This window comes from Megalobrama amblycephala, linkage group LG15 (genome assembly GCF_018812025.1).
Source record: "Megalobrama amblycephala isolate DHTTF-2021 linkage group LG15, ASM1881202v1, whole genome shotgun sequence".
Taxonomy (NCBI): Eukaryota; Metazoa; Chordata; class Actinopteri; order Cypriniformes; family Xenocyprididae; genus Megalobrama; species Megalobrama amblycephala.
In genome coordinates, this window is record NC_063058.1 from 10,842,189 (window position 1) to 10,868,753 (window position 26,565).

The 26,565-nt window shown below is 37.9% G+C and overlaps 1 protein-coding gene across 2 annotated transcripts in view; it reads left to right on the forward strand.

Annotated features, from left to right (window-relative positions):
* Window positions 1-26,565, forward strand: part of tln2b (talin 2b) — a 193,318-nt gene that overhangs the window by 59,070 nt on the left and 107,683 nt on the right. For both annotated transcript variants that reach the window (XM_048157655.1, XM_048157656.1), the window contains exons 2-3: window positions 23,841-24,014; window positions 26,516-26,565. The exon at window positions 26,516-26,565 is cut by the window's right edge and continues 48 nt beyond it. In XM_048157655.1, the coding sequence (XP_048013612.1) occupies window positions 23,879-24,014; window positions 26,516-26,565 (186 nt within the window). In that variant the 5' untranslated portion in view covers window positions 23,841-23,878. The remainder of the gene's footprint in view (window positions 1-23,840; window positions 24,015-26,515) is intronic.

Sequence of the window (26,565 nt, forward strand, 5' to 3'; positions counted from 1 at the left end):
CACGTGTAACCATGTGTCCCACCAAAAGCGTGTAGAACTTGCAATGCCTTGGTGGAAGAGTGGAGTAACATCTCACAGCAAGAGCTTGCAGATTTGGATGAGTCCATGAAGATGCACTGTAGTGCTTAAAAGCAGCTGGTTTACTCACCACATTTTGATATTGAGCCCCGCTATGTTAAGGGAAATGTCTGTGAAACTTTGTCTCGGTTGTTAAATATTTTTTATGTTCATAGAAATATTTACATATGTTAAGAAATTTACTGAAAAAAAAAGGCAATTGAAAGTAAGAACACATTTTATTTTGCCTGCTCATTTCCACCTTTTTTCCATGTCCAGGTGTCTATGGGAATTATTCCTCTTTGCCTGTCTCAATCTGCTGTCCTATCAATGAAAACAAAAAGAGAGAGAGAAGCATCTCCCCATCTAGTCCTTTCTACAGTTCCAGCCATCTTCAATGCCGCTAGCTGACAGATGGCTTTCTCCCATTGCTCTTTCAATTTTTTACAAGCAGTCTGATGCGATCAGACTCATTTCACCTCCCCACCAGACTTTCCACAGTAGCTCTCTGCAGGGAGGCTAGTGTCGAGAACACCTCAAGTGGACCGAGAAGTGTTAGTTAAGCCAAGTTTACAATACAAAAAGGACTTTTTTTGGACACTTGTGAAATATCATTCAAAGTATTACAATATTTTATCAAAATTCTCTGTCCCCGATGCTCTCAAATATGTAGAAAAAAAAGTAGATTTATTTAAATATAATATAATGTTACGTCATGTTACATTGTCACGTTACATCATGTTACCTAATGTTACTTCGTTACAACATTTTACATCATGTTACATTGTTACGTCATGTTACATTGTTACGTCATGTTGCGCCATTTTACCTCATGTTACGCCACGTTACGTCATGTTACTTAGTTACGTCACGTTACTTTGTTACGTCACATCATGTTATGTTACATTGTTACATCATGTTACGTCATGTTGCGCCATTTTATGTTGTTACGTCACATTACGTTGTTACATCATGTCATGTTACATTGTTACATCATGTTACGCCATGTTGCGCCATTTTACCTCATGTTACATCACGTTAGGTCATGTTACTTTGTTACGTCACATCATGTTATGTTACATTGTTAAATCATGTTGCGCCATTTTACGTTGTTACGTTACATTATGTCACATTATGTTATGTTACATCGTGTCATGTTACGTTACATCATGTCATGTTACGTTACTTTATATTATATTATATTATAGGATTCTATTAAATGTTTTTCTATTTTCCATTTTTAATGGTTACATTACATTTTAGTTATCAAAAACATGTCAAATTAATTTAAATTAGGAAACATACAATTTAACAACAATTTCTTAAAATGTATTATTATTATTATTATTATTATTATTATTATTAGTGTGCAATCTAAGTTTTTTGTTGCAGATTTAAAGCATGACAGAATGACAAGTTTCTGTTTTAATGTCTGAGCAAAAAGTCAAAAATAGTTAGAATCGGAGATTGTGTGTGTGTTTATATGTTGCGATATTGTGTGAACGAGTTGAGATGACCTTTGAGATAAAGCTAACACAATTGTGCTCTACAAGCCTCGTGTATATAGACAGGTAGGGGTGCTGTCATGGCAACAGTGGCCGTTGGGTGCAAATGTACATCCAGCAACATGTAACCGCAGTCACTTCCCACTCTCCTGGCTTTGATCAACAACACTCTCTATATTTTTCTTTCCCAGAGCCATGAAATACACAACGTCATGGTGTAGACAATACACTCAATCTCTGCCTGCCACAAGCTGTTTCTGTCCTCTCAGTCGGACTTATACGATTTAAGACCGTGGTACACACAATCTAGTTTATCTAAACCTGTCAGATCCATCGAGCCGCGCCATTTTTTTATGCTAACTCACATAAACTCCTTGCTTGATCAGCTTTACTCAATCTCAAAGCGTCCCTTTCGCTGTTCCTCATGTTTAACCACGATCATGTTTCCAAACATCTCTTGTTCTTCGCTTTCAAGACCTACTCTAGTCAGTCACTGTCAAAGTCTTGATCGCTGTCCTTGACATTACTATCAGAAGGGAATATCGACCCAGTTCTAGCTTCTCTCTCTCTCTCTCTCTCTCTCTCTCTCTGTCCATTGCCCATGTGGATGGTGGGCCAATTACATGAAGATTCTGTTTGAATGCAGTAATTTATTCAAAAATATATTAAATAAAATAAAAACAAATGTCAGTGGTACTGGTACATCTTTTCTGATATCATAATGAAGCCTGATTAAAAATTAAATTCTTAAAAAAAGTACAGTAGTTTGGCATAATCTTTTTTTATTATATATTTTAATATATATGATAAAAAATAAGATAAAATTATGATTAAAAATGATTGATTAAAAATGTAAGATATATATATAATCAAATCAAATCGATTAACCATGATTAATCACATCTAACATAAAAATTTGTATATAGTATATAGTGTATACACATATATCCCCTGTTGAGATATATATATATATATATATATATATATATATATATATATATATATATATATATATATACACATACACACACAAACTTTTATGTTAGATGCGATTAATCACGATTATTTGATTTGACAGACTTCTATGCTAGATGCGATTAATGGCGATTATTCGATTTGACAACACTAATGTATTCTTAAGTGTAAGGAGTATATGTTGTTACTTTTCACTTGATGGTTACACATGATATTTTTAGATTCATTAGATCTTTTGTTGAAAATGGTATAAAAGTTTCTCAAAACCAAATGAAACAAACATGAATACAAAGAATTAATTTCTAAGAATTTGGCACATGTGTTTTAAACACGATTTTGAAAAGCTTTTTGTTTTCTTTATCATGGACCGTCTTTATTTGTCACTGACCCTGGTTCCATGGTTGGAAGATTGCAGTGTTGTGATTTACTGTCCTTGGCAAGCAGCGTGGGATTTATGTTGCACAGGGCCATTCGCGTGCGGCTCACTGCTAATGGGTTAGAGGCTAGGCTAGCTGACTCGATTTAGTCAGCTCATGTTCTGATGACATTTTATTGGCTCTTTCTTTCTAAACTGATCAGAGGCCTGTGATAAACTTGTAATATCCTGTCGCCCCGTGTTGTTTTTAGTCTTCTCATGTACGATTGTTTTAAACTGACCGGAGACCTGCGTTATATGTGTTACTCTGTTAAAAACACTCTTGAGGGCCATTTTAGTGGCTTTGGCACCCGTCTTGCAGTTCTGCAACCCTGTCTTTTGAAAATGCAAGATGTTCTCTGTGTCTCCTTTGAAGGTGCACAACATGTCATTGTTGTTATGAGCTGGCGAGCGGAGAGTATTAGATTTGTCTGGAAACTGTTACGGTGAAACGAGAAATGTGACATTCTTAATGTCTTTTTTTTTAACGTGTACATGATTTCTAACTAGAACAGATGAAAATGTTTAGTTCTACAGTAACTCTAAACCACCACCTGTGGTTGGTTCAAAATAGCGTTCTGCCCTAATAAAAAATAAATCCCTTTTACATTTAATATGTGTGAAAAAACCAATTCCCATACCTCATAAATCAAGAGTTGTATTCTAAGGTATATTCTATGGGACATCTGTCCCTTAAACCCCTTATGTTAACCAGGTGGATAAAATGACCACTTTCGAGGATGAATAATCAGTGGATTTGCCACATAATTGGCATACAGTCTTTGAGTTTCATTTGAAGGACATGGTGCCATGTAAACTAGATATCTATGTGTAGAATATTTTTATGTCTGTAAAATAGTCCGCAAATATTTTTAAATGGTTAGTTTTCTTTTTGTTTCTGAGGCACTTGAGTTTTGTTTGCTGAGGTTTTTGAGGTGTTTGAGTTTCATTTGCTGGTTTTCTTAAGGTATTTGAGTCATTTGTATGAGGTTTTTGAGGTATTTGCCTTATCTTTTTTAAGAGGTTTTTGAGGCACTTGAGATTTGTTTGCTGAGGTTTTTGAGGTATTTGAGTTTTTGATTTTTGTTTGAGGTCTTTGATGTATTTGAGTTTTGTTTGCTGATGTTTTTGAGATACATGAGTTTTGTTTGCTGAGGGTTTTGAGGTATTTGAGTTTCGTTTGCTGAGGTTTTTGAAGTATTTGCTTTATCTTTTTTATGAGGTTTCTGAGGCACTTGAGATTTGCTTGCTGAGGTTTTTGAGGTATTTAAGTTTTTGTCTGAGGTTTTTGATGTATTTGAGTTTTGTTTGCTGATGTTTTGAGATATATAAGTTTTGTTTGCTGATGTTTTTGAGGCACTTGAGATTTGTTTGCTGAGTTTTTTTGAGGTATTTGAGTTCTCTTTTTGAGTTTTTTTTGTTTGAGGTCTGAGATATTTGAGTTATTTTTTATGAGGTTTTTGAGATACTTGAGTTTTGTTTGCTGAAGTTTTTGAGGTATTTGAGCTTTGTTTTCAAGATACTTGAGTTTTGTTTGATGAGATAGTTGTTGTCAGATTTCATTGGTGATTTTAAATATGAAATTGAATCATAAGCTTGGCAAACAGTTTTGGATAATTTTATTCCTATTTAAAGAGATAAGAGCTGCACTTGCATGCCTGAGAGGCATTTTAAAGATGGCCGCTGAGTGAAATGATTTGTCTTAAAGGGACTTTGGTTATACTATGTCTATATCCTTCATTACTGTCACTGTACGCTTGCTTTCCATTGACATTTGCAGTTACTTTACGGTCTCTGGCATGTTTACGTTTGCGATACTGTATCTAAATGGTCAGGACTAGAGGGAGAGGAGTGAGGTCGGGAAAGAGGGGCGGAGTATTAGTAATTGAGTCCTTTGTTTTTTTTTTTTTTTTTTCTTCATGAGTGAGAGTGAGAAGGAGAGAGGACAGAAATAGCTTGGAACAACAGGCCAGTGTTTCTGCCTGATTTGATTACATTCCTGGCAGTGTGTTTTTATGTTTCGCTCTTGAGGGAGCCGCTGGAAGGTTACTGGAGATCAGCAAACCTGCTACCCCTCCTCTCCCCATCTTCCAGCTGACTGACATTCCCTCCGACAGCGGCCTGACGAGAAGTCTGTGGTGTTCAGTTGTAGAAAAGCTTCCTGTGAGGTTAATTGATAATGCCAGCTGCCCGCCCCACATCACAGAATGCACTGCAGTTCTCCACCACTGAGAAGGGAGGTCTGGCTGTCTCCTTGACCACGAACCCTCAGTTTGGGTGGACTTCAATCTAAAAAAAAAAAAAGTTGAAATATACTCAGGGATTTGAGTAATTTTGCCTCAAATTAATTAATAATGTTTCTAAAACCTTTTGATTTTAAATAATCGTTTAAATGTACCCATAAATCCTTAATTATTGGCTTTTCATCCTTCAGGGTTTAATTAAATTAAATGTAACATTAAAATAAATAAATGGGGCTGCACAATTAATAAAATAAAACTGAAATTGTGATACACTTTGTGCAATTATCTAATCAATGACTGCGATTTAATTAAGTGTATCGTCTGTTGTTTTAGAGTTTAGGATGGCTTTGTTTTATGCAAGCAACTCATGAGGTGGGGTTTTCAGCATCTCAGAGTGGCTCAGTTTACAGTAAATGCAGCAGACTTTGTCTCTGCATGTGCTGCGAGTGTAACGTGTGTTTGGTAACAACAGTAATCTATTTCTGTCTAATTTATTTTTTACAATTAAAGTTAAAACATTGTTATTATTATTATTATTATTATTATTATTATTATTATTGTTGTGGTTGTTGATGATTTGATTGTCTTCCTAAAACACCAGTATGAATGAAATGAGGGCTGAGACACAACTAAAAAGAGGGTTGAGTCCACTTTACAATCCAGATACAAAGTGAAATGTTTATCATATCGCAGTTCAAATTGCAACATATGACAAAATAATCGCAATTTTTGGGGGGCAAGTTGTGTAGTCCTATATATAAATATTTTTGTTTTAACTAAATAACATTTTATCTGTTTACTTGCATGTCATGTGACCATTAACCAACATCAGAGAACTGTGAACTTGTGTTGTTAAAGTAATGACATCTTAACTTAAAATCTTATGGGGTACTTCAAGTATGTCTGAATTGTTCAGGCTGACAAAAGTTTGGGAACACCTGCTTTAGATACAGTTGCCACCCAAAAAGCAGAAGTGATCAGATCCAATCCCCCAATTCTCTTTGTATTCACATTACAGACAGGTCTGAGACAGGTCACCTACCACAGCGTCTGGTTGATAAAGCTCAAACTGTGCAAAAACACTTTTATTTGTCTAGTGGTGGGTGTTAATTTGCCACCCTGCTATTTGTTGTTGTTGTTGTTGTTGTTTTGTGACTCACAAAAATAAGCATGATTGTAGCATACACTGTTTGTCAAGAATTAACAGCAGTTAAGTAGCCACTGAGTCAGAATGGCTTTTTATGTACTGTTAAAACATAGAGAGCAGTTTCACTCCTGAATCCAGACTGTTAGGGAGTGAATTGTAATGGAGAGACTAGTATAGGGGAGCTGATGTGTTTTTTTTTTCTTTTTCTTTTTTGTTGTTTTGAGTTAGTAGGACTCCTACCCTGTGAGGTGTGGTTAAGCACTACAGACACTGTGGCCATGACAACCCAAGCGGGTGGGTGTATGAGTATATGCAGCTGTCAGGGTGGAGATGATATGCTCCCTTCCTCTCACACTTATTCTCTCTGTGTCTCGTTCCTGTCTCTGTAATAAGATAAGGAGGGATTCTGAATGTATTATGTATTCTTAGTCTTAATTAATCCTCTCATGGGCTCTCACTCAGTCTTCTCCCACAGTATGTCCTTGGATCACAACCTAACACTAATTAACTGGAAGTTTTACTTTGAAGGGCAGGAAGCTGCTTTTGGCATGGATGTCACTTTACAAATGCTGCAAAGTGGACATACTGGTTGTGACATCATGAAATGGCAAATGCCTAGCTTGTGAAAATTAATTGGGTTGTGCACAAATAAATTAAAACAATCTTTTACAGTTTTGACAGATATTCTATGTGATGTATTCAGGTTTATTGCAGATTGTTTGCTCATTTCAAGTCAAGACTGAAATGTAAACAAATTTGAAGAGAATCTTTCTGAACTTGTTTGATAAAATGTCCAATTATTTATAGCTAGAGACCTGAATACTTGGATACCAACATTTAAAGGTAACTCTTTTGACCCCTTCATTACGGAGCTTTGTTACCACCATAGCAATGCACGTTAACCCTCTGGAGTCTGAGGCTGATTTGGGGCCTGGAGAAGTTTTGACATGCCCTGACATTTGTGCTTTTTTCAGTTGTTCATAAACATATTAATGGAAAAAGTGTCATTACACTATATTCAGCACAACCTAGGCTACAATAATATGTGAGGAACATGTATGTACATGTTTGTGTTTTTGAAGGAATAACATTTATGCGTGGTTATTGAAACTTAAGACTTAAACTTAAAACTTAAGTCACTGAAATAAGGCCAAAAAAAGTATAGTAAATCTGTGTTTACAATACTTTAGGGTATTGGAGGTTGTAAACTAGAGTTTTTGCTTCAAAATTATGTAAAAATTATGCTGCCTACTCCTTCATATAAAACAATATATTGATTTAGTTTTTGTAAGACACTTTTTGCCAAGAAACACGGTATGCGTGGAGGCGTGAATCACCACTGAATAATGGGCCATTCTCACCTGAGAAGACAAAAGAATTGGATAGTAATGAGCTGAAATGACTTGCATATTAATGAGGCATTTCAGTCAGGTAGGCTGTGAAAAAAACCTTCTGTGATGTCTCAAGCTCATCATGATATATGAAACATACAGAAAAATATTATTACAATATAAAGTAATGGTTTTATATTATACTTTAAAATATAATGTTTTTCTGTGATGCAAAGAGTCTGAATATAGGCTTTTAGTTTAAAAGCATGCACATTTGGAGAAATTGGATTCTCATATGCTTATGTCAATTTTCTATACAGAGGAGTTATATTTATTTAATATTCATTGTCATTTCTATGAGCGCTGGTGTTTTCAATTCATACTTGAAGTCGGAGGGTGCTCTCTGTGCATTTTTAGTCCACAAATTCATCTAAAAGAAGAAGAGGCTATTCCATGAATGGAGTTTCCAATTCATACTGCAGCCGGAGGGCGCTAAAGAAACAAAAACTCATCTAAAATTCATCTATAGAAGGAAAGAAAACAGGAACTAACTGCATGTCTTCTAGAGCTCGCTAACCATGACTTTTACATCCAGATAAACACTTTTCAAGACAATAAATACACGATTGAGACGATGAATGCATGTATTGCCTCTGAATTTGCGTCTGAATAGCGCTGGCTCCGTGGGCGTGGCCGCATTAGCAGATAATGAGCTGAATCACGGACTTCTGACATGGCTCTCTTTTCATACAGATTACATAAACACAGAAGGTTTGTTTTCGTGACCTGACATCTTAACGTTTTTTTAGACATAAGTTTAATTTTTCTGTGATTAGTATTCACTAAGTTACAGTTCATTTTCTGAGAACTATCAGATTGGACTTCATTCAGAGGGAGAGGAGAAATCACGCATCATGTTAGTTTTCTTTATTTTACAAAAAGCACAACATTGTGTTTTTACTCTGAGTGTATACAAATAAAAGAAGATATTCTATAGTTTCAATTGATATATTACTTATGTCTCTATGACAAAAAATGACGGAGTATTTTAAGTCTGTTTTGCTGCAATGTGAAAAAAAACCTGCAAAACGCGCCGGCGCGTTTTCAGACCTCAGAGTGTTAAAGGGATAATACACTCAAAATAAAAATTGTCATCTAAAGCCCAAAGTATACTTCACTTTTTACGTGTACACGAGGGTCAGCGTACAGAGCGTGTGACGTGAATTTCGTCATCAGAAGAGTACACGTGTAGTGTAAGCGCACCTCCAGATTTTTTTTTACTTTGTACGCACAGGTCACACATGCACTTTGTTGTTGTTTTTTGCAGTAATTAGTTTATCCACAAGGTGGCAACTGTATCCTCGGGGCGTCCATTCACAAGGTAGTCAAAGAACGACTGCATAAACAGAACAGATAGGAATGCATGCAAGCTACAGCGACAATGGAGGCCTACATAGACGAGATTGTGCAAAGAGGTTAGAAAGTACCCTCATTTGTACAACTCTACTATAAAAGAATACAAAGATGTATACATGGGTTGCAACTCGTGGCGAGAGATCACTCAAAACTGCGCATGCCTCGAATGCATGTGTATGCGTACAAGTCGAATGAAGTATACTTTAAGGCTGTGTGTTCGATTGTGTACACTAGCGTACATGTAAAAAAAACTAAGTATACCCAGAGCTTAAACGTCATTCTAAACGTGCCCACAAAAGAAGATATTTTGAAAAGGTGAAGAAGATATAGTGAAAGTTGATTGTGTCCAATGTTGTTTTGGATGTCACAGATTTGGTACAACATGGTATGGACAAAAACACTTCTTTTGTGTTCCACAGAAGTCGTCGTCATACAGGTTTGGAATGACATGAGAATGAGTAAATGATGACCATTTTTATTTTTGAATGAACAACTCTTAATGTAAGAACAATCGGACCTTGTGCTTCTAGTGCACTATAACTCACTGATAAAAGCATCTGCAAAATGATAAAGTAGTAGATGGTGTGTGAGTGCGCTTCTGTTTGTGATGCTTATGAGTCGTGAGCATCTGTATTTGGGTGTTGTTTTCCGACCCCGCCTGACTGTTTGATACTCTGCCCCCGTGCTTGTTAGGAAAATCATGTCTCTGTAGACTTTCAACTTGATCACAAGGAATCAATGTAAATCAGACTAAATAACACAGGAACCTCTGAAGATGAGAACAGCTCTGGAAATTTTTGAAAACACATTACATTGTTAACACACTGATTGGTTTGTGAGATCCAGTGAGTTTGAAAGAGGCCAAATTGACATATGGTTGAGGGGGAATTTCGGTGGGGATTGGAAAATGAGAGAGAGAGAGAGAGAGAGAGAGAGAGAGAGATGATGGTGGTTGTTCTACATTGTGGGGGTATTTTTAGCGTCTGAAGAGCCTCTTTTTTGCTTTTTCCCAGAGACAAGGATTCATCATTTTTGTCAGCATGCATAGGACCAGATTAGCACTTATATAGATGAATAAAAACTGAACCGGCACAACTGAGAGAGGTTCTTTATAACAGCAATGCCATTAACACTCTCTAATCATCTTTTCCTCTTTTCTCTCTCTCACTCTTGCTTTCTATGTTATTCAGCTTTAATTAGCACTTTTAGCAACAGCACTGTAAACTTACTCTTAAACTTAAACTTACTGCCTTACTCTGGAAATGGCAGTTTACAATACAATAGTGAGGCTGACTAGGTATCTAGACCTTTTTTCTTTTTTACGTATCTAGATTTTTAAAATATATTTTTAGATATTTATAACAGTGGTGATCCAGTTAGCATGCTCTTAGAAAAGTGCTGTTGCTACAACCAGATGCATTTAGAGAGACAAACATAGTGGCTTGTAACCTCTTTATGAACTTAAGAATGCCTTTTATGCAAATGACTCGCATCCGATTGGGAAATTCATCCAATTAGGGTCAGGTAAACTGAAACCAGCAAAATTATATGGGGCTTCCAGTTAAGACCAGTAGTTCTGTAGTTTAAGCATGTTTTTCACATCCCTGGTTTTGTGCTGACAGGTGTTACCAGCTTAGCTGTGATGCTGTCTAGTAGGGTTGGAACGACACGTTGATTACGCACTGTTTATGTTCTTCTGACGCTTCACACAGTTGTGTTCATTCAGCTTTTTGTTTTTTATGAGCTTGACATCACCTTTCTATAACCAAACTGACACCTGCACAACCCGCGCAGAATTAACAGAACCACACTGGACAACTAGTTGTCTGCCACATCATATAATGTGAGAGCCACTGTCAACTATCATTTCAAAAAGTCAGTAACAGTCTTTGGTTTCTCAGTCGACGAAAAGATCCTCTTTAGCACCTTTAAGCACCTTGAGCAGACTAAAATGGCTAAAATGGTGGGAACACTTTCACTCAGCAACCATGTTTATTGATCACCTCACACTGGTATGACCTAGTATTTCCAGCCAGGTTGTAAAGTGATCTGAGACAATTTGCTGATAGGCGACACAACACTGAATCTCATCTTGTGTCCACTTCACGTGCTTCGTCTGCAGTATTCTTTGATTCTCCTCCGGCAAGACCGCCAACCTCTCCTAAAATACGATTGACCCAATTACAGCACAACGGTGTCTGCCATTTTATCAGAAGACCAAAAAATCCGCTCAGGGTCCCGGTGCACTCTGATGTAACTAAGAAGCCAATGTCTTGAACAGATTTAGCAATTATCTTTGTCTCCGGGTCAACGTACCATTGTCATTTGCATTCAGAACTAGAGCAGGGATTTTCCACACTATCTACTCAGCAGAATGTTCTTTCCATACAAATTGCAGGCTTCAAAACCAAATAAATGTGTTCATTTGCTCAAAAAGCCTGACTGAATGATCAAACAATCAGGCGCATCATGTTTGGGATCATCAGGCTTTGTCGCTCTGTCCTGGTTTAGCTGGAGCGTGTATTAATTTGGTACATCTGTAGAAGTCCTTAAGGACTTGTCTATGTCCCTCCCTGTCCCATGGAGTCTCAGTGCTGTAGCCAGATGTGCCAAAATATCTCAAAATTACCTGACTAACCTTCCTCTTCTACTACTGAAAGACTACCAGGTAACCAGGTAAAAAGTTTGGCTGTTTATCGATGGTGAAGTTGGTTATTTTTTTGTGTTAAAAAGATTAACCCCCTCGAGTCTGAGGCTGATTTGGGGCCTGGAGAAGTTTTGACATGCCCTGACATTTGTGCTTTTTTCAGTTGTTCATAAACATATTAATGGAAAAAGTGTCATTACACTGTATTCAGCACAAACTAGGCTACAATAATATGTGAGGAACATGTATGTACACGTTTGTGTTTTTGAAGGAATAACATTTATGTGTGGTTATTGAAAAAACAAAAAACTTATTATTCTCACCTGAGAAGACAAAAGAATTGCATAGTAATGAGCTGAAATGACTTAATGAAGCATTTCAGTCAGGTAGGCTGTGAAAAAAACCTTCTGTGATGTCTCAAGCTCATCATGGTATATGAAACATACAGAAAAATATTATTACAATATAAAGTAATGGTTTTATATTATACTTTAAAATATAATTTGTTTTCGATTTGACTTACATGATTTAAAACCTGACATCTTAACGTTTTTTTAGACATAAGTGTAATTTTTCTGTGATTAGTATTCACTAAGTTACAGTTAATTTTCTGAGAACTATCAGATTGGACTTCGTTCAGAGGGAGAGGAGAAATCACGCATCATGTTAGTTTTCTTTATTTTACAAAAAGCACAACATTTTGTTTTTACTCTGAGTGTATACAAATAAAAGAAGATATTCTATAGTTTCAACTGATATATTACTTATGTCTCTATGACAAAAAATGACGGAGTATTTTAAGTCTGTTTTGCTGCAATGTGAAAAAAAACCTGAAAACGCGCCGGCGCGTTTTCAGACCTCAGAGAGTTAAGGATAGGGTTAATGTTATGTAGCCAAGTTGGACATGGACTCAATCAACCCTATCCCACACTATACCTAACCTCAATATCAACCTACCATTGCCCTCTGATTTTAGGTGTAGGTTGGACGGAAATTATAGGTTGATAAGAATGTGGATTGCTAGTCAATGTGAGGGAAAAAAGGGTGAAGATGCTTTATTGCACTGTTGCAGTGAAGACCCAAGCTAGACTGCCACACTTAACTCAAAATTAATGCAGTTTGTAAATCCGTTTACCACAAAATGTGAATGAATTTGTTCTTGGTGTAAATTAAGAAATGCAAAAATTGTGGTTTCTATAGTAATGAAGCTCAGGCTTTACATCCGAGATGGTTCTTGATGCCCTTCTGCCTTTTCCAGAGTAATGTCAATTGATGAACCTTATCCAAATGGCATTAGAGATTGTTTGGACAGTTGTCCATCGCTGTAAAAACATTTGGGGTGATGCTGTTATTTTAAATCAGGTTGAGTGGGATTCATATCGAGGCAGCCTATAATTTCTTACAGCATGTTGTTCCTGGACCAGCAATGTCCTACTTGGGTAAACCACGTTATGCATGATACACTTGTGAAGATACTCATTCAAGTCATTCTACTCGTTGTACGTATAAGGATGATAAAATGATAACCCAATTTTTCGCAAATTAAAATAGTTTTTTTTCTTTATAGATTATGAACAGGAATCCTATACAGATGCCTTGATATTATCGATCCACAAAAGAAACTCTTTGTTTTCCAGTCTCTGCAAGGCAGAATATTGTATGCATATGGTACATCCTGTCTCATATTTCTGCTCTAATCACAATGCACTTAAATTTCATGCTTAATGCATACAAGACATGCACGATAAGATAAATAGTACTCCCTTCTGTTCCTGCAGCAACCCACAATACAGGAATTGCAATGAAGCAATGGCAATGATTCTGGGGTACAGGATAAATCAGACAAGGCTCTTTATGCCTCCTGTATTTATGAAGGCTGATTAATGTGTTTATGGAGAGGCAAGCTGTTTTTAAAGTCATCTGATTTATGGTTTTTCAATTACTCCCAGTCCGATGACTCTGAGATTGTTAATATGGATGTCATCATTTTCAGTTTGGGGTTGTGGATGGTTGTGGATCTAAACACACTAACTGTTAACATCAGTAATCGCTTACCATAAGAATGGTAAACAGCTGTACTGTCCAATGAGAACAGTGTTTTCTGTGTGGTGGTCAGGTGTGGTTGCAACAGTTTTGAGTGGTTGCCAGGGACATTGCTTTGCAGTTAGATGGTTGCTAGGGTGTTCTGGATTGATACTAACCTGTTGCTGTGCTGTTCTTTAAGGCATTGCTATGCGGTTACTGAAGAGTTTTTAGGCAGTCGCTAAGATGTGATTGGTGGTTTGAAGGCAATTTGCTAGGGTGTTTTGGAGGGTTTCTAGGGCCCTTGCTAAGCAGTTGTGAGCGTATGTGAGGTGGTGGTTACTGTGTTGCTAGGCATTTGCTTGAATGTTGTGGGTGGTATTACTAGGCGATTGTTAGGTGGTTGCTAGGGTGTTCTGGGTGGTTGCTTACTGGCCCAGGTCTAAATAACCCACCACCTAGTTTTCTATGAAATTACAGTATCTAACATGTTAAACCATGATTGCTGGTGTCTGGTGTGAGTTTAAGTATAGCTTCAACGAGTACCACATTTCTTCCCATCATTTTCTTGTTATTTCTTTCCAATCACTGTCAATCAAAGTGGGGGGAAAGGCTACAACATGAACCAAATCACAGTGTACTGATATGGCTGGATCGAAAAAGGTGAGCACATACTGTACATGAGTGATCCAAGACAGCAGAGGAAAAAATAAGCGAAGGAGATGTGCAGGGTATTACAGGGATACAGTCCAATAATGAGCCGCTTTGGTTCGGTTTCTTCAGATGATCCCAGTGATCTGATTGTCAGGCAGTGAGATGCTGAATGGGGTTTGTGGAGATTCAAGGTAGGCTAGGTGTGATAGACGGTGTTACGGGTGTTACACAGTGTTCAGCCACACACTGATTAAATCACTTTCCCACCACGTCACAACATCAGGGTGAGTTAATGGATTAACTTTCCATTTAATCATTGGGTATTTATTTGCATACTTAAAGAATGCCTCATTCTGAGCTCATGTCCAGTTTCACAATCTGATGAGACTTTCAGTCAGAAATTTGCATGTGATCTCTGGAAAGTCATCAGTTAAAGAGCAGCATTATGTCTAGTGCATACCAGAGCAGCTAGGTAAAGTGGATGATCACCGTGATACGGGGTTCTTGTGTTTGTGTGTGTTTGAGAGGGAGCGTGCTGTAGATCGCCCTCATGTCTCTCCATATCTCGATCTCCCTCAAAATATCCTGTTTGTCTTTCCAGACTAAAGTTCGCTCAGACCAAACCTAAATGGATTGAGTGTTTTCATTCGACAAAAATATGATATAGAAGAACAAGACCTATGATCATCCCTCCATTTATTCAACCTTCGTTAATATTACCTTTGATATTGCCCTTCCTTTGTTGCGGTGCCAATGTTTATAATAAAAGTAAGCCTCACAAAGATAGGCCTTGTTTAACGCAACCATCCCGGTCTCTCATTGCTAGCAGCTGGCCGGTGATGTTTACAAATCACAGCTGGAGGTTCTTGGGTCCATCTTCCAAAGCGTTCAGAATTCTTGCTCCGGTTCCGAGTGCAAACGCTTCCAGATTGTTTCTCTATGGGGCCTGACTCTCATACCAACCAGGGCATGAGAAAATGGTTTGGGAGTGCACATAGACACACATTCGCACACAGTGTGGTCATTACCGTCAGAGAAGTTTGTGACTCACTGCTTTGCTTTTAGATGTTCAGAGAGGGAGGGTTATTTGGACATCTGGCAGTACTGCCATTAAACACATTAAGGAAGTTCTTAACAATTAAAAAAACGTTACGTCTGTAGTACTAACTGTCAGTCATGTGTGTAAACAGAATGCTCGTCATAGCAACACATATCGAATGGTTTAGACTTAACAGAAGATAAATTTGTACGTGCTGACATCGCCAAACAGTTCTAGATGAACCGTAGCCTTAGACGTCATATGCCCGGACCGGCCATGGACTAGTCAATCACTTTGATGCATATTGTACACAAAAATGGCAAGACAATGATTGATTTTGCCAGACACAACCTTGGTTTTAGCAATTCCAATCTGATTAGCTGCGTCCCAATTCTGAGGCTGCATTCTTAGGCTGAATGCATCACAGCGTCGCGACAAAGGTTGTCCCAATTCGAAGGCTCCTTTTAATGCGGCCTACAAATGCATCCTTCGTTTCCAGTGTCATGAAGGATAGAACAAGTGGATCCTTCGCAGCCTAGCCTATCCCAAGATTCATTGTGCTTCGGTGATGACTGGATTCTTTTGAGAGTAAATACCAGATCACAAACACCCTTTTTGTTTTGAGACAGTTGAATGTAATATAACTTATTTTAATGCTTGTTTTGTCTTATTTTAAGTCATTTTAACTCCCTGAGGTCCAAAAAGCCTATATGAAATGCCATAGAGGTAACATAATTGTTCAGACACTTTGCATCACAGAAATACATTATATTTTAAAGAATATAATAGAATACCATTATTTTAAATTGTAATAATATTTCACAGTATTGCTGTTTATGATGAGCTGAGACATTATTACAGAGGGTTTTTTTCACACCCTACCTGACTGAAAGGCCTCATTAATATGCAAGTCATTTCAGGTCATTATTATGTGATTCTTTTGTCTTCTCAGGTGTAAATGGCCCATTATTCATGATGATTCACGCCTCCACGCATACTGTGTTTCTTGACAAAAAGTGTCTTACAAAAACTAAATCAATATATTGTTTTATATGAAGGAGTAGGCAGCATAATTTTTACATAATTCTGAAGCAAAAACTGTCAGGGTTCTGTCACTTCGGTCTAGTTTATTTCTTGGTTTTGTGACAGAGCTCTGACACTCCCGTTCTTGTCGTGTTTTTGTGTGAGCGTACGGTCTCGAGTGTTCTCGGGATTTTTATTTTTTTATAATAAAAATCACAATTTTTATTATAATTTTTGAGCAAAATAATTATGATTATCAATTTAACCATTTTCGTGCAGACCTAGTTTACAGTACCATATACATTTCTTTACATTAAAATGTGTGTATAACTTAAAATATATATATACGTACATACATTTGTTGTTAGAAGATGTGTGGCACACACTAAAACTCATTTTTATATAGTTTTTTTCTTTAACGCATTTAGCATATGATGGACATATTTTGTTGAATGATATGGGCAGTCATGGTGAAAATAAGCTGCAGTGTAAACTAAACTTTGTGATAATGGTCAAAAGTCTAGATAAGCAAAATATGATGAACTCATGCACCTCAATCCAGGTCTTATAGTTTGCTTATAGTTTGTATGTAATACCTGTTCATAACTTGTTTTACTGACAATATTTGCGGGCACCATATCTTTGCATAAATGATACATGATGGTGTTGGTTATTTCTTTATCCTTTTTTGAATTTGCAGTTCACAAATGCCTGTATTATCAATGTCTTTAACCATTGTGTTTGCGTCTTTTGCAGCGTCTCGCACATGACACTGCATTTGTACTTAGTTATCAGGGTAAAAGAAGTAAAAGAACTTTTTAAAAACGCATCTATAGGCCTGAGTTTTGTGTTTTCAACCAAAAAAGCATATTCCATGTGAATGTTTTGCCACAACGATAGTTTGACATTCTTACAAATTACCTGGCTCTATGATACATCATCTCTCCTGTATCCAAAATATTCCCAAACCACAGATGTTAATTTTTTTTTGCCAAGTCCTTATCCTGCCCTGAATTCAACTTTCCTGTTTCTGTGTTGTCTTCCATGTCTCAATGATAAACCCGCTCTGTTCTGTTCTCACCCTAGATTTAGGCATCCTGCATTCAGATTGCGCACTGTCGTGGCTAGCGGAAAAATTGTGCTTTCTGCGGTTTGGAAATCGGCACATCGCGATTATATTACGATTTCGATTAATTGCACAGCCCTAACTCAGAGTACACTCCCCTTCCAATCACATACTCTTTAATGAATTCAGGACTAGTGGCCTCTGGGGCTCTGCTCTTTGCTTTTGTTATTACTGCAAATCACTACACCACAATCCCTTCCAGATGGCCCCATCTTCTCCCTCTGCCCAATTGAATTGCCAGTTTTTACGACTGCACCCCAAAGCATGTTTTTGTGCATCTTTTTGTCTACATCCGGAAACTTCTTGCTGTTTTTTTTTTTGTAAAATACAACAGCATAACTTAATATGACCACTGTTGTGGAGAGGCTCTGGCTTTGTTTAGAGAGTATGCCCCCGAGAGGCACTTTAAAGTCCAACGTTAAAAGCAGATGATGCTCAGAAAAGCATCATGTCAGATTTCATGTCTGTTGCTGAGGCGGGACTGGCTAATTAGCTGATCTTGTTGAACTTTCTGCTAGGGTCACAGACAAAATATTTTTTCAAAAATCAGAAGTTAAGACTGCAAAATTAATTCAAACATATTCTAAGTATATTTACCAAATTATTTTTGGTTTTATTTTGGTGTATTTTATTTAATTTTAATAAAGTTTATTTAATTTTAGCTTCATTTATTTGATCTTTTTTGTTGTTGTGTTGTTTTTGTTTTGTCTTTGTTTTTGGTTAAGCATTGTAACCAATCAGATTTGTCCACAGTGAGCGTAAATCTAATGACAGATCATTGTCAATTCACTAAGGCAAGAAAACTAGAATAGAAAAGATAAAATCAAAATTAACATCAAATTATCAGCAAATATGCTTTGTCATCTTGCAGTCCTAGTAGAAGTTGCATCAAAACTAGAGATTTCCAAATGAAGGATTTGGATAGAACTAGAGTAACATTAAATTTATATAAATAGCTGCTTACCTCACCCCTTTTACAGCTCCTCTGGCAAACCTCCACCACCCCAATTCCACCTTTAGTCTCTATAATTAAATCAATCCCGGGGGTGGTGTTTAAGGAAAGAGTTTGGGTTACTTTTACTTCTCCGATGCACACAGCAAATCAGATCTCTTTGCCGTTTATCATTCTTAAAGTTCTGAACATCTACACTTCTTGTTAGACCTAGATATTTTTTAGAATCTGTGTCTGCAGAATTGAAGTAATGAATTTCTTCTGATAGGGCACTCATGCCATATCTGCAGTCCAATATCATAGGGATGTGGGGATGGTCCACTAAGTAATCACTTAGAACACACCCTAGAAACCAACTAGCAATAGCTTAAGCTGGAACATACTACAAAATTTTTTTTTTGCCCTGATTTGCAGTCTGGATAAATCAACAATAGTTGCCAAAAGTCTGCACAATTCTGCAGATTTTTGGACTGTCGGAGTTGACAGATCTGGGTGGGATATATTAGGCGTACGGATTTGAGAGAGTTGGACAAGGGCCAAATTGTGATGGGTGTTCCTGATCTGCAGTGGTCACTATCTATCAAAAGTTGTCCAAGGAAGGAACAGTTGTGAACCAGTGACAAGGCTCATTGAAGGCTCATTGATGCACGTGGGGAGTGAAGGCTGGCCCGTGTCCTGGTCCGTTCCATCAGAAGAGCTACTATAGCTCAAATTGCTCAAGAAGTTAATGTTGGATCTGATAGAAAGGTGTCATAATACATAGTGCATCGCAGTTTGTTGCATATGGGGCTGCATAGCCGCAGACCAGTCAGGGTGCCCATGCTGACCCCTGTCCACCGCCGAAAGCGCCAACAGTGGGCATGTGAGCATCAGAACTGGACCACGGAGCAATGGAAGAAGGTGGCCTGGTTTGATGTATCACATTTTCTTTTACATCACGTGGATGGCCGGGTGCGTATGTGTCTCTTACCTGGGGAACACATAGCACCATATTTTCACTATGGGAAAAAGGCAATGTTCTGCTTGGAAACCTTGAGTCCTTCCATCCATGTGGGTGTTACTTTGACACGTACCACCTGCCTAAGCATTGTTGCAGACCATGTACACCCTTTCATGGAAATGTTATTCCCTGGTGGCTGTGGCCTCTTTCAGCAGGATAATGCACCCTGCCACAAAGCAAAAATGGTCCAGGAATGGTTTGAGGAGCATGAGTTTGAGGTGTTTACTTGTCTTCCAAACTCCCCAGATCTCAATCCAATCGAGCATCTGTGGGATGTGCTGAACAAACAAGTCCGATCCATGGAGGTCCCACCTCACAACTTACAGGACTCAAAGTGTCTGCTGCTAACATCTTGGTGCCAGATACCACAGCACACCTTCAGGGGTCTAGTGGAGTCCATGCCTCGATGGGTCAGGGCTTTTTTGGCAGCAAAAGTAGAACCAACACAATAATATGAAGGTGGTCATAATGTTATGCCTGATCGTGTATATATTGTAGTCTATGACACACCTATCTACGTGTTGCCATAAAATATAATACAAAAGTAAATTAACAGAACATGCCCAACAGTAGCCTCAATATTTGACTCATCAGATAAAACACATGACTCGCCTCTAACTCCCATTGTAATCTGTAGAGTCCATACTGCCTTTGTCTACCCACCCAAGACCGCATCCTCAGTCGCTTAGTGTATGATGCCCAGTTTTTCTCTGTACCCATTGTGCATGATGCCAAGTGTTTTAAAATTTGTTCAGATTTTAAAAGTCTTGTAGTATATTTCAACCATTAGTAATAGCAACCACATAGCAATGTGGCGTGAGCTTTGAAAAGCAGAGTACTATTGACATTTGGCTTACAATTAGCACATTTTACCTTATTTAAATCCATTCCCCAAATTTTCCATCACAATCATTCAAAAGTGTGAAAAAGTGCAGATTTGTGGTGATTCCTGCTTTCCCAGTGTCCCCCGGGAGTCAATTATTAGTGCATGTAGAGAGTCACATGCTGTTTAGGGGTTGAGCAGTGTGAGAGTGGAATGCTTTGAGCCTGGCTGGAGGTTCGGGAAGAAATTAGAGGTATTTTACAGCGTCTGTCACGCAGGGCCAGAAGGAGAAATGGGAGTGCTCAGTGCGGAGCTTCTGGGAGGTTGTAGACGAGAGATTAAGGGGGCAGGTGGTACCTTGCTTTGCTTCCCCTCTCACAATCTTTCTTTTTCTCCGTCTCTCGGACTCAGTCATAAATGAGCCATAGTTGCCATCATTTGCATTATGCACACCATTATATCAGCAAAGTCAGACAATTGTTTGTACAGTTCAGCTGTTTTTTGTTTGTTTTTTTACAAAAATCATGAAGTGTTTGGGGAGTCACACCAAATGACATTTTTCATCCTGAACTAACCTTGTATTTTCACAAAAAGGTCAAATGATATGATATTTTACAAGACTTTTACAAGACCTCACTAAAGCTAATTATTACTTGCATGCGGCATTTGGCAAGTGTTAATTTGGTTCTCAAGTATAAGTGTGTGTCGTTTCTGGGACTTCTCATCAAAACCTCTACATGTCCCCTGTGTGCCCTACTAGGAATGAAAGGACTATACAGAGCTATTCTCCTTATTATTATTGTGTGTGTGTGTGTGTGTAGGCTTGGTGACTGAGTGAGAAGGCAGTGTGGAGCTCGTTCACAAGTCCATTATCAAAAAATGATCCTCTCTGTCTTCTGTTGAAGTATGATTGGCTCTCGTGAGATACTATCAGACAGACACATCTCAATTCATACTCTACTCTCAATTGCGTCAGATGGACTGTCTGATTGAGATACCTGGCTGTTCAGAATTGTTGCTTTGATGGTCAAGTCAAGTCACTTTTATTTATATAGCGCTTTTTACAATGTAGATTGTGTCAAAGCAGCTTTACATTGATAACTGGTACATAATTTTGGCTGCACAGCAGCTCTTAAAGAATAGTGTCAATGCAGGCAGATTAAAGCATTGTTGATTATCAAATGTCAAGTCAAATGTCAAGTGTCCCCAACTAAGCAAGCCAAAGGCGACAGCGGCAAGGAACCCAAACTCCAACAGGTGACATCAGGTGGCAAACAAGTGGCAAATAGGTGTTAAAATGGCGAAAAAAAACCTTGGGAGAAACCAGGCTTAGTCAGGGAGCCAGTTCTCCTCTGGCGAACAGTGCTTTGTTACGATTCAGGTTGCTATCATAAGTCCGATAGGATCACAACATTCAAAGTATTTATTTCAGTTCCATCTAGTTGAGGATTGTATTCATCACGCCGGTATGGACGGTTGTTGAGGAACTGTGCCACTGGTTGTCGTGTTTATGAGGCCTTCACGATGAATGATCTAGTTGACTCAATCTCTGCTGATACTTCAGGGTTGTGTTGTGGTCGTGTCAAGGCGCAGGTCCTTGGTCTCACCTGGATATGGCCCGGATCCAGTTGACTACGGTAAACCTCGGGATAAACAGAAAGACTAATATTAGCGTAGATGGTCTTTTTAGTATTTACTTAACATTTACAGTGTTAACCCAGGTTTGCAATCCAGTTTTATTTGATTCTGTCATAATTTTTGATCTTGCTTGTGAGTCTGATCTTTATTATAAGCCTGATCTCTTTTGCAAGTCACATCTCTGGAATGAATCTGATCTCAGTTACATATCTGACCTCTGCTCTGAATCTGGTCTCTCATCTGAGACTGATCTGTTACGAGTCAAATCTCTAGTATGAATCTGATTTCTATTGCAGGTCTGATCTCTGGTCAGATCTCTTATACAAATCTGATATCAGTGACGCGTCAAATCTCTTATATGTTTCTGATCTCTGTTACAAATCAAACCTGTGGTATAAATCTGATCACAGTTACAAGTCATAGCTCTGCTCTGAATCTGATCTCTTACAGATCTGATATTTGCTAAGAGTCTGATCTGTTACAAGTTAAATCTCTGGTATGAATCTGATCTCTGTTGCAAGTCAAAACTCTTATACAAAGCTTAAGTCAGTTATGAGTCAAATCTCTAATACTATTCTGATCTCAGTTACAAGTCTGATCTCTGTTACAAATCATATCTGGTATAAAGTCAGATCTCTGCTTTGAATCTGATCTCTTGCAGATCTGATACAAGTCAAATCTCTAGTATGAATCTGACCTCTATTGCGAGTCTGATCTCTGGTATGAGTCAAATCTCTTATACAAATCTGATCTCAGTGACAAGTCAAATCTCTAATATGATTCTGATCTCAGCTACGAGTCTGATCTCTGTTATGAATCAAACCTCTGGTACCACTGGTATAATCTGATCAGTTAAAGTCTAATCTCTGGTACGAATCTGATCTCCAATATGAATATACTCTCTGGAATGAATCTGATCTCAGTTACAACTCATATCATCTTTGAATCTGATCTCTTTCAGATTGAATATCTGCTCTGAGTGTGATCTGTTACAAGTGATCTGTTACAAGTCTGATCTCTGGTATGAGTCAAATCTCTTATACAAATCTGATCTCAGTTGTGAGTCAAATCTCTAATACGATTCTGATCTCAGTTTCGAATCAAATCTCTGGTATAAATCTCATGTCAGCTACAAGTCAGTCCTCAGCTCTGAATTTGATCTCTGTTGCAGATGTGATCTCTGCTCTAAGTCTGATCTTGTATGAGTCAAATCTCTGGTATGAATCTGATCTCGTTTATGAGTCAGCAAATTTCATTTTCTGCTCTGAGCCTGATATTGGTTACGAGTCTGATCTTGTGACTTGTTGACGTCTTTGAACTGTACTATAGGAGCAAATCAACCGTACTACCATAATTCACAAATGTTCTGCTTGGTCTCAGTCTCTCTGTAACCACTTTTCCTGCTTTTTAAAACTTGAAGGTTTCTCTCTTGAGCAAAGATTACATTTCATAGATGTGATATTTGGTAGAGGTTGAGTGAGCTTAGGCTAAACACCCAGTTGGCAGTAGAATCTTTTCCTCTGCTCAGTATTTAAAGGGCAGTGCTGTTCTACTAATCTAATAACTACATTACAGACGTCTCTTGACAGTAAGGAGCTCATATTGTAAGCCTACACAAAGCTCTGATCTCTCTCTCTTATCTTCAGTGGCAGGCATATTTCATTAATCAGTGCTAGAGTTGAAACTGAATTGCAAATCTCTGCATTCACATTTACTTCTGTTCCAGTTAATCCAGATAAAAGCATGTTTTGATGTAGTTGTGTGGACCTCAAAGAATGGATGGGTGCTGGTAGTTTCAGAAAAATTGAAAGATTTTTTTCGTTACAGGTGTGCTAGTGGGCGCTCCCATTCGAGCAGCAGTCACGATGGTGGCCCTGTCGCTGAAGATTTGCGTGCGACAGTGCAATGTGGTCAAGACAATGCAGTTTGAGCCCTCAACTCCGGTTTACGATGCCTGCCGGATTATCAGAGAGAGAGTTCCAGAGGCCCAAAGTGGACAAGGTAAGAGTTACAAAACATTCCTCCATGTTTCCCGCCATTTTTATACTCTTCCACGAGAAATACAACCCCCTTCTTTGAAGTCAACATTAAACAACATTTGCAACGCTGTGGCTCTGTGATGCTTTCAAAACATCTCTTTGTTTGTTTGAGCATCAAAATCAGTCAGACACAACAGCACAACTAGTGGTGGGAGTTTGGGGATCGGCCTATCTTTTTTTTTTTGTTTGACCAATGGCAGATGGGGGCAGCATTCAGGAAACTTTTCAGAAGTTTTGTCTGGTGACAGTAGCTGTTCAAATTGACTAGAGATGCACAGGTCAATCGGCCATATATTGGAACCAATTTATTTTGGCCGATCTCTAGGGCTGGGTATTGACACAATTTTCACAATTCGATTTGATTACTATTCACATGCTTTCGATTCGATTACGATTTTGATTATTTTGGATGTAGTATATCAGATACAGTACATGGCAAATGTTCTAGAGGAAAATTACATAATCATAATTCTACTCCAATTCCTTTTTTTGAAATATAAACATTTAAATCGCGTCTTATTGAAGAAAATTAAAAATTATAATGAATATATAATGGTGCATAACTATATTTATCAGAATGCTGCTTTCTAGAGTTCACTTTTCTAGCTGACTAATGAGTTTATGGTCACTGAATATGTTTTTCTGAGGTAAATGTGACGTTACATGACATTGTTTACAAGCTGTTTTATTGACATCTTTGCGAGGTTGAAACACTGATTGAGCTATTACACGAGACATGATACAGATTTCAGTAAGTTGTACTGTATATTTTACCATACCTTCAGATGTTTAGTCATGTTTATTTTGCGCTGTAACTGGTATTAAAGCGAAGGAGAAGATGTTCATATGCGCTCGTGCTGCCGCTTCTCTTTAACTGAGCCGCTAAAGCGATCTGTCACGCCACATTAAACAGCGCCAAAACGGTATTTGTTTTTTGAATCTCATAATAAGATGGATGTCCTTTGAAATCTAAGACTTTGCTTCATATCAAAAGTAACAAAGCACAAAGATTATTGCGATTTATTGGATGGGAGGCGCTACATATTCTACTCATTCATCAACTGAAAACAGACTAGACTAATCCATTCTTGGGATTTAAGAATAGATATCAGTTCGTAAAAATGAGAATTGATTAAAATAGAGAAATCGATTATTTTTTTACCCAGCCCTACCAATCTCTATTCCGGACTTGCGATGACATTTTCTTTTCCTCTTACCTCCGTATAATGCCTATTAAAGCAGTGTTTATAAGCACAGCGCTGCTTTTTGTACAGCTCTAACTAAGGAAACGAAATCGCTGCTGTTCCATAAGTGCCACCTACTGTCAGAGAGTGAATTTGCATTTTTATTCGGTCCTTCTGCTGTTTTTGTTTTGTGCAGGTATGTCTTATGTAGCTTAATTTTGGAAAGCTAAAGTTAGACCATTCTGTTTTTGCTTTTGGTTGAGATTATACAATCTAATTTAAATAAAAACGTGTGTAGCATCTTTGTTTGGATTGTGATTAAAATGCAGCGGTTGATTCTAATTTTAAATGGCTAGAGTTTTTTTTTTGTTTGTTTGTTTAAGGCCAGTTTGGCCTGTTATAGAGAACAAGAAATAAACAAAGGAAAAAGAAATCTGCAACCGGTAACTGAATCGGCCAATTTGTTTGTTAAAAAAATCTGAATCGGCCATGAAAAATCATGATCTGTGCATCACTAATACTGACTTTGGCACATGTTTTTTCACATTTTCTAAGAAAAAATCTCTGGTGTAACTAGGAAAGGGTTTAAATATGGTATAACATGTTAGAGAAATATTTTTTTTAATATTGCTTAAACACACTAGGGGCAGGGGGTACTTTATGTTAGGTCTAAATTTCGCAAAAATCTGCAGAGCTTGACAGAAGTTTGGATTTCAGGCTAAATGTTTATACCAGCTGCTTCGCATCAGTAGATGTTTCTGTATCCATCATGTCAAAACTTGGGCGATAAAGTGTTACACTATGTGCAACCTCAGCTGATCACCAGTTCTGCTTCAGACTGAGTCGGATGGATAAATGCACTCTCTCTTTCTATCGCCACTCAAGTCATCAAACCGCCACCAACTCAAACATTAATGCTCTCTGTTCATTGGAGCTTGCGAAATGGACTTGTGTGCACTATCAGCTCAATAGGAGTCATCACTTCAGGATGAGTCTACAGCTCTGCCACTTTGTGTGCATTCATTATACGCACGGTTACAGTTATATGACTGTCATCCCGTGCGGCGCGCATGATTGCTGCCCTCGATGGCCACAATGAATTGGATTCATCTTATAAATGTCAATTGTTTCCTTTTGGAAATGGACAAATTGCTTTGTGGTTTAATAAAGAGTTTTATATTTATTATGACCATGTTTGTAGATCTAACAGGAGCTCTTTGATTAGGTATCTACTTCCATGGGGCAAGGAATTGTTTTAATCATGTAAAAATTATTGCAGCATCAGATTACGGGCTCTTCCTGTCCGATGATGACCCCAGAAAAGGAATC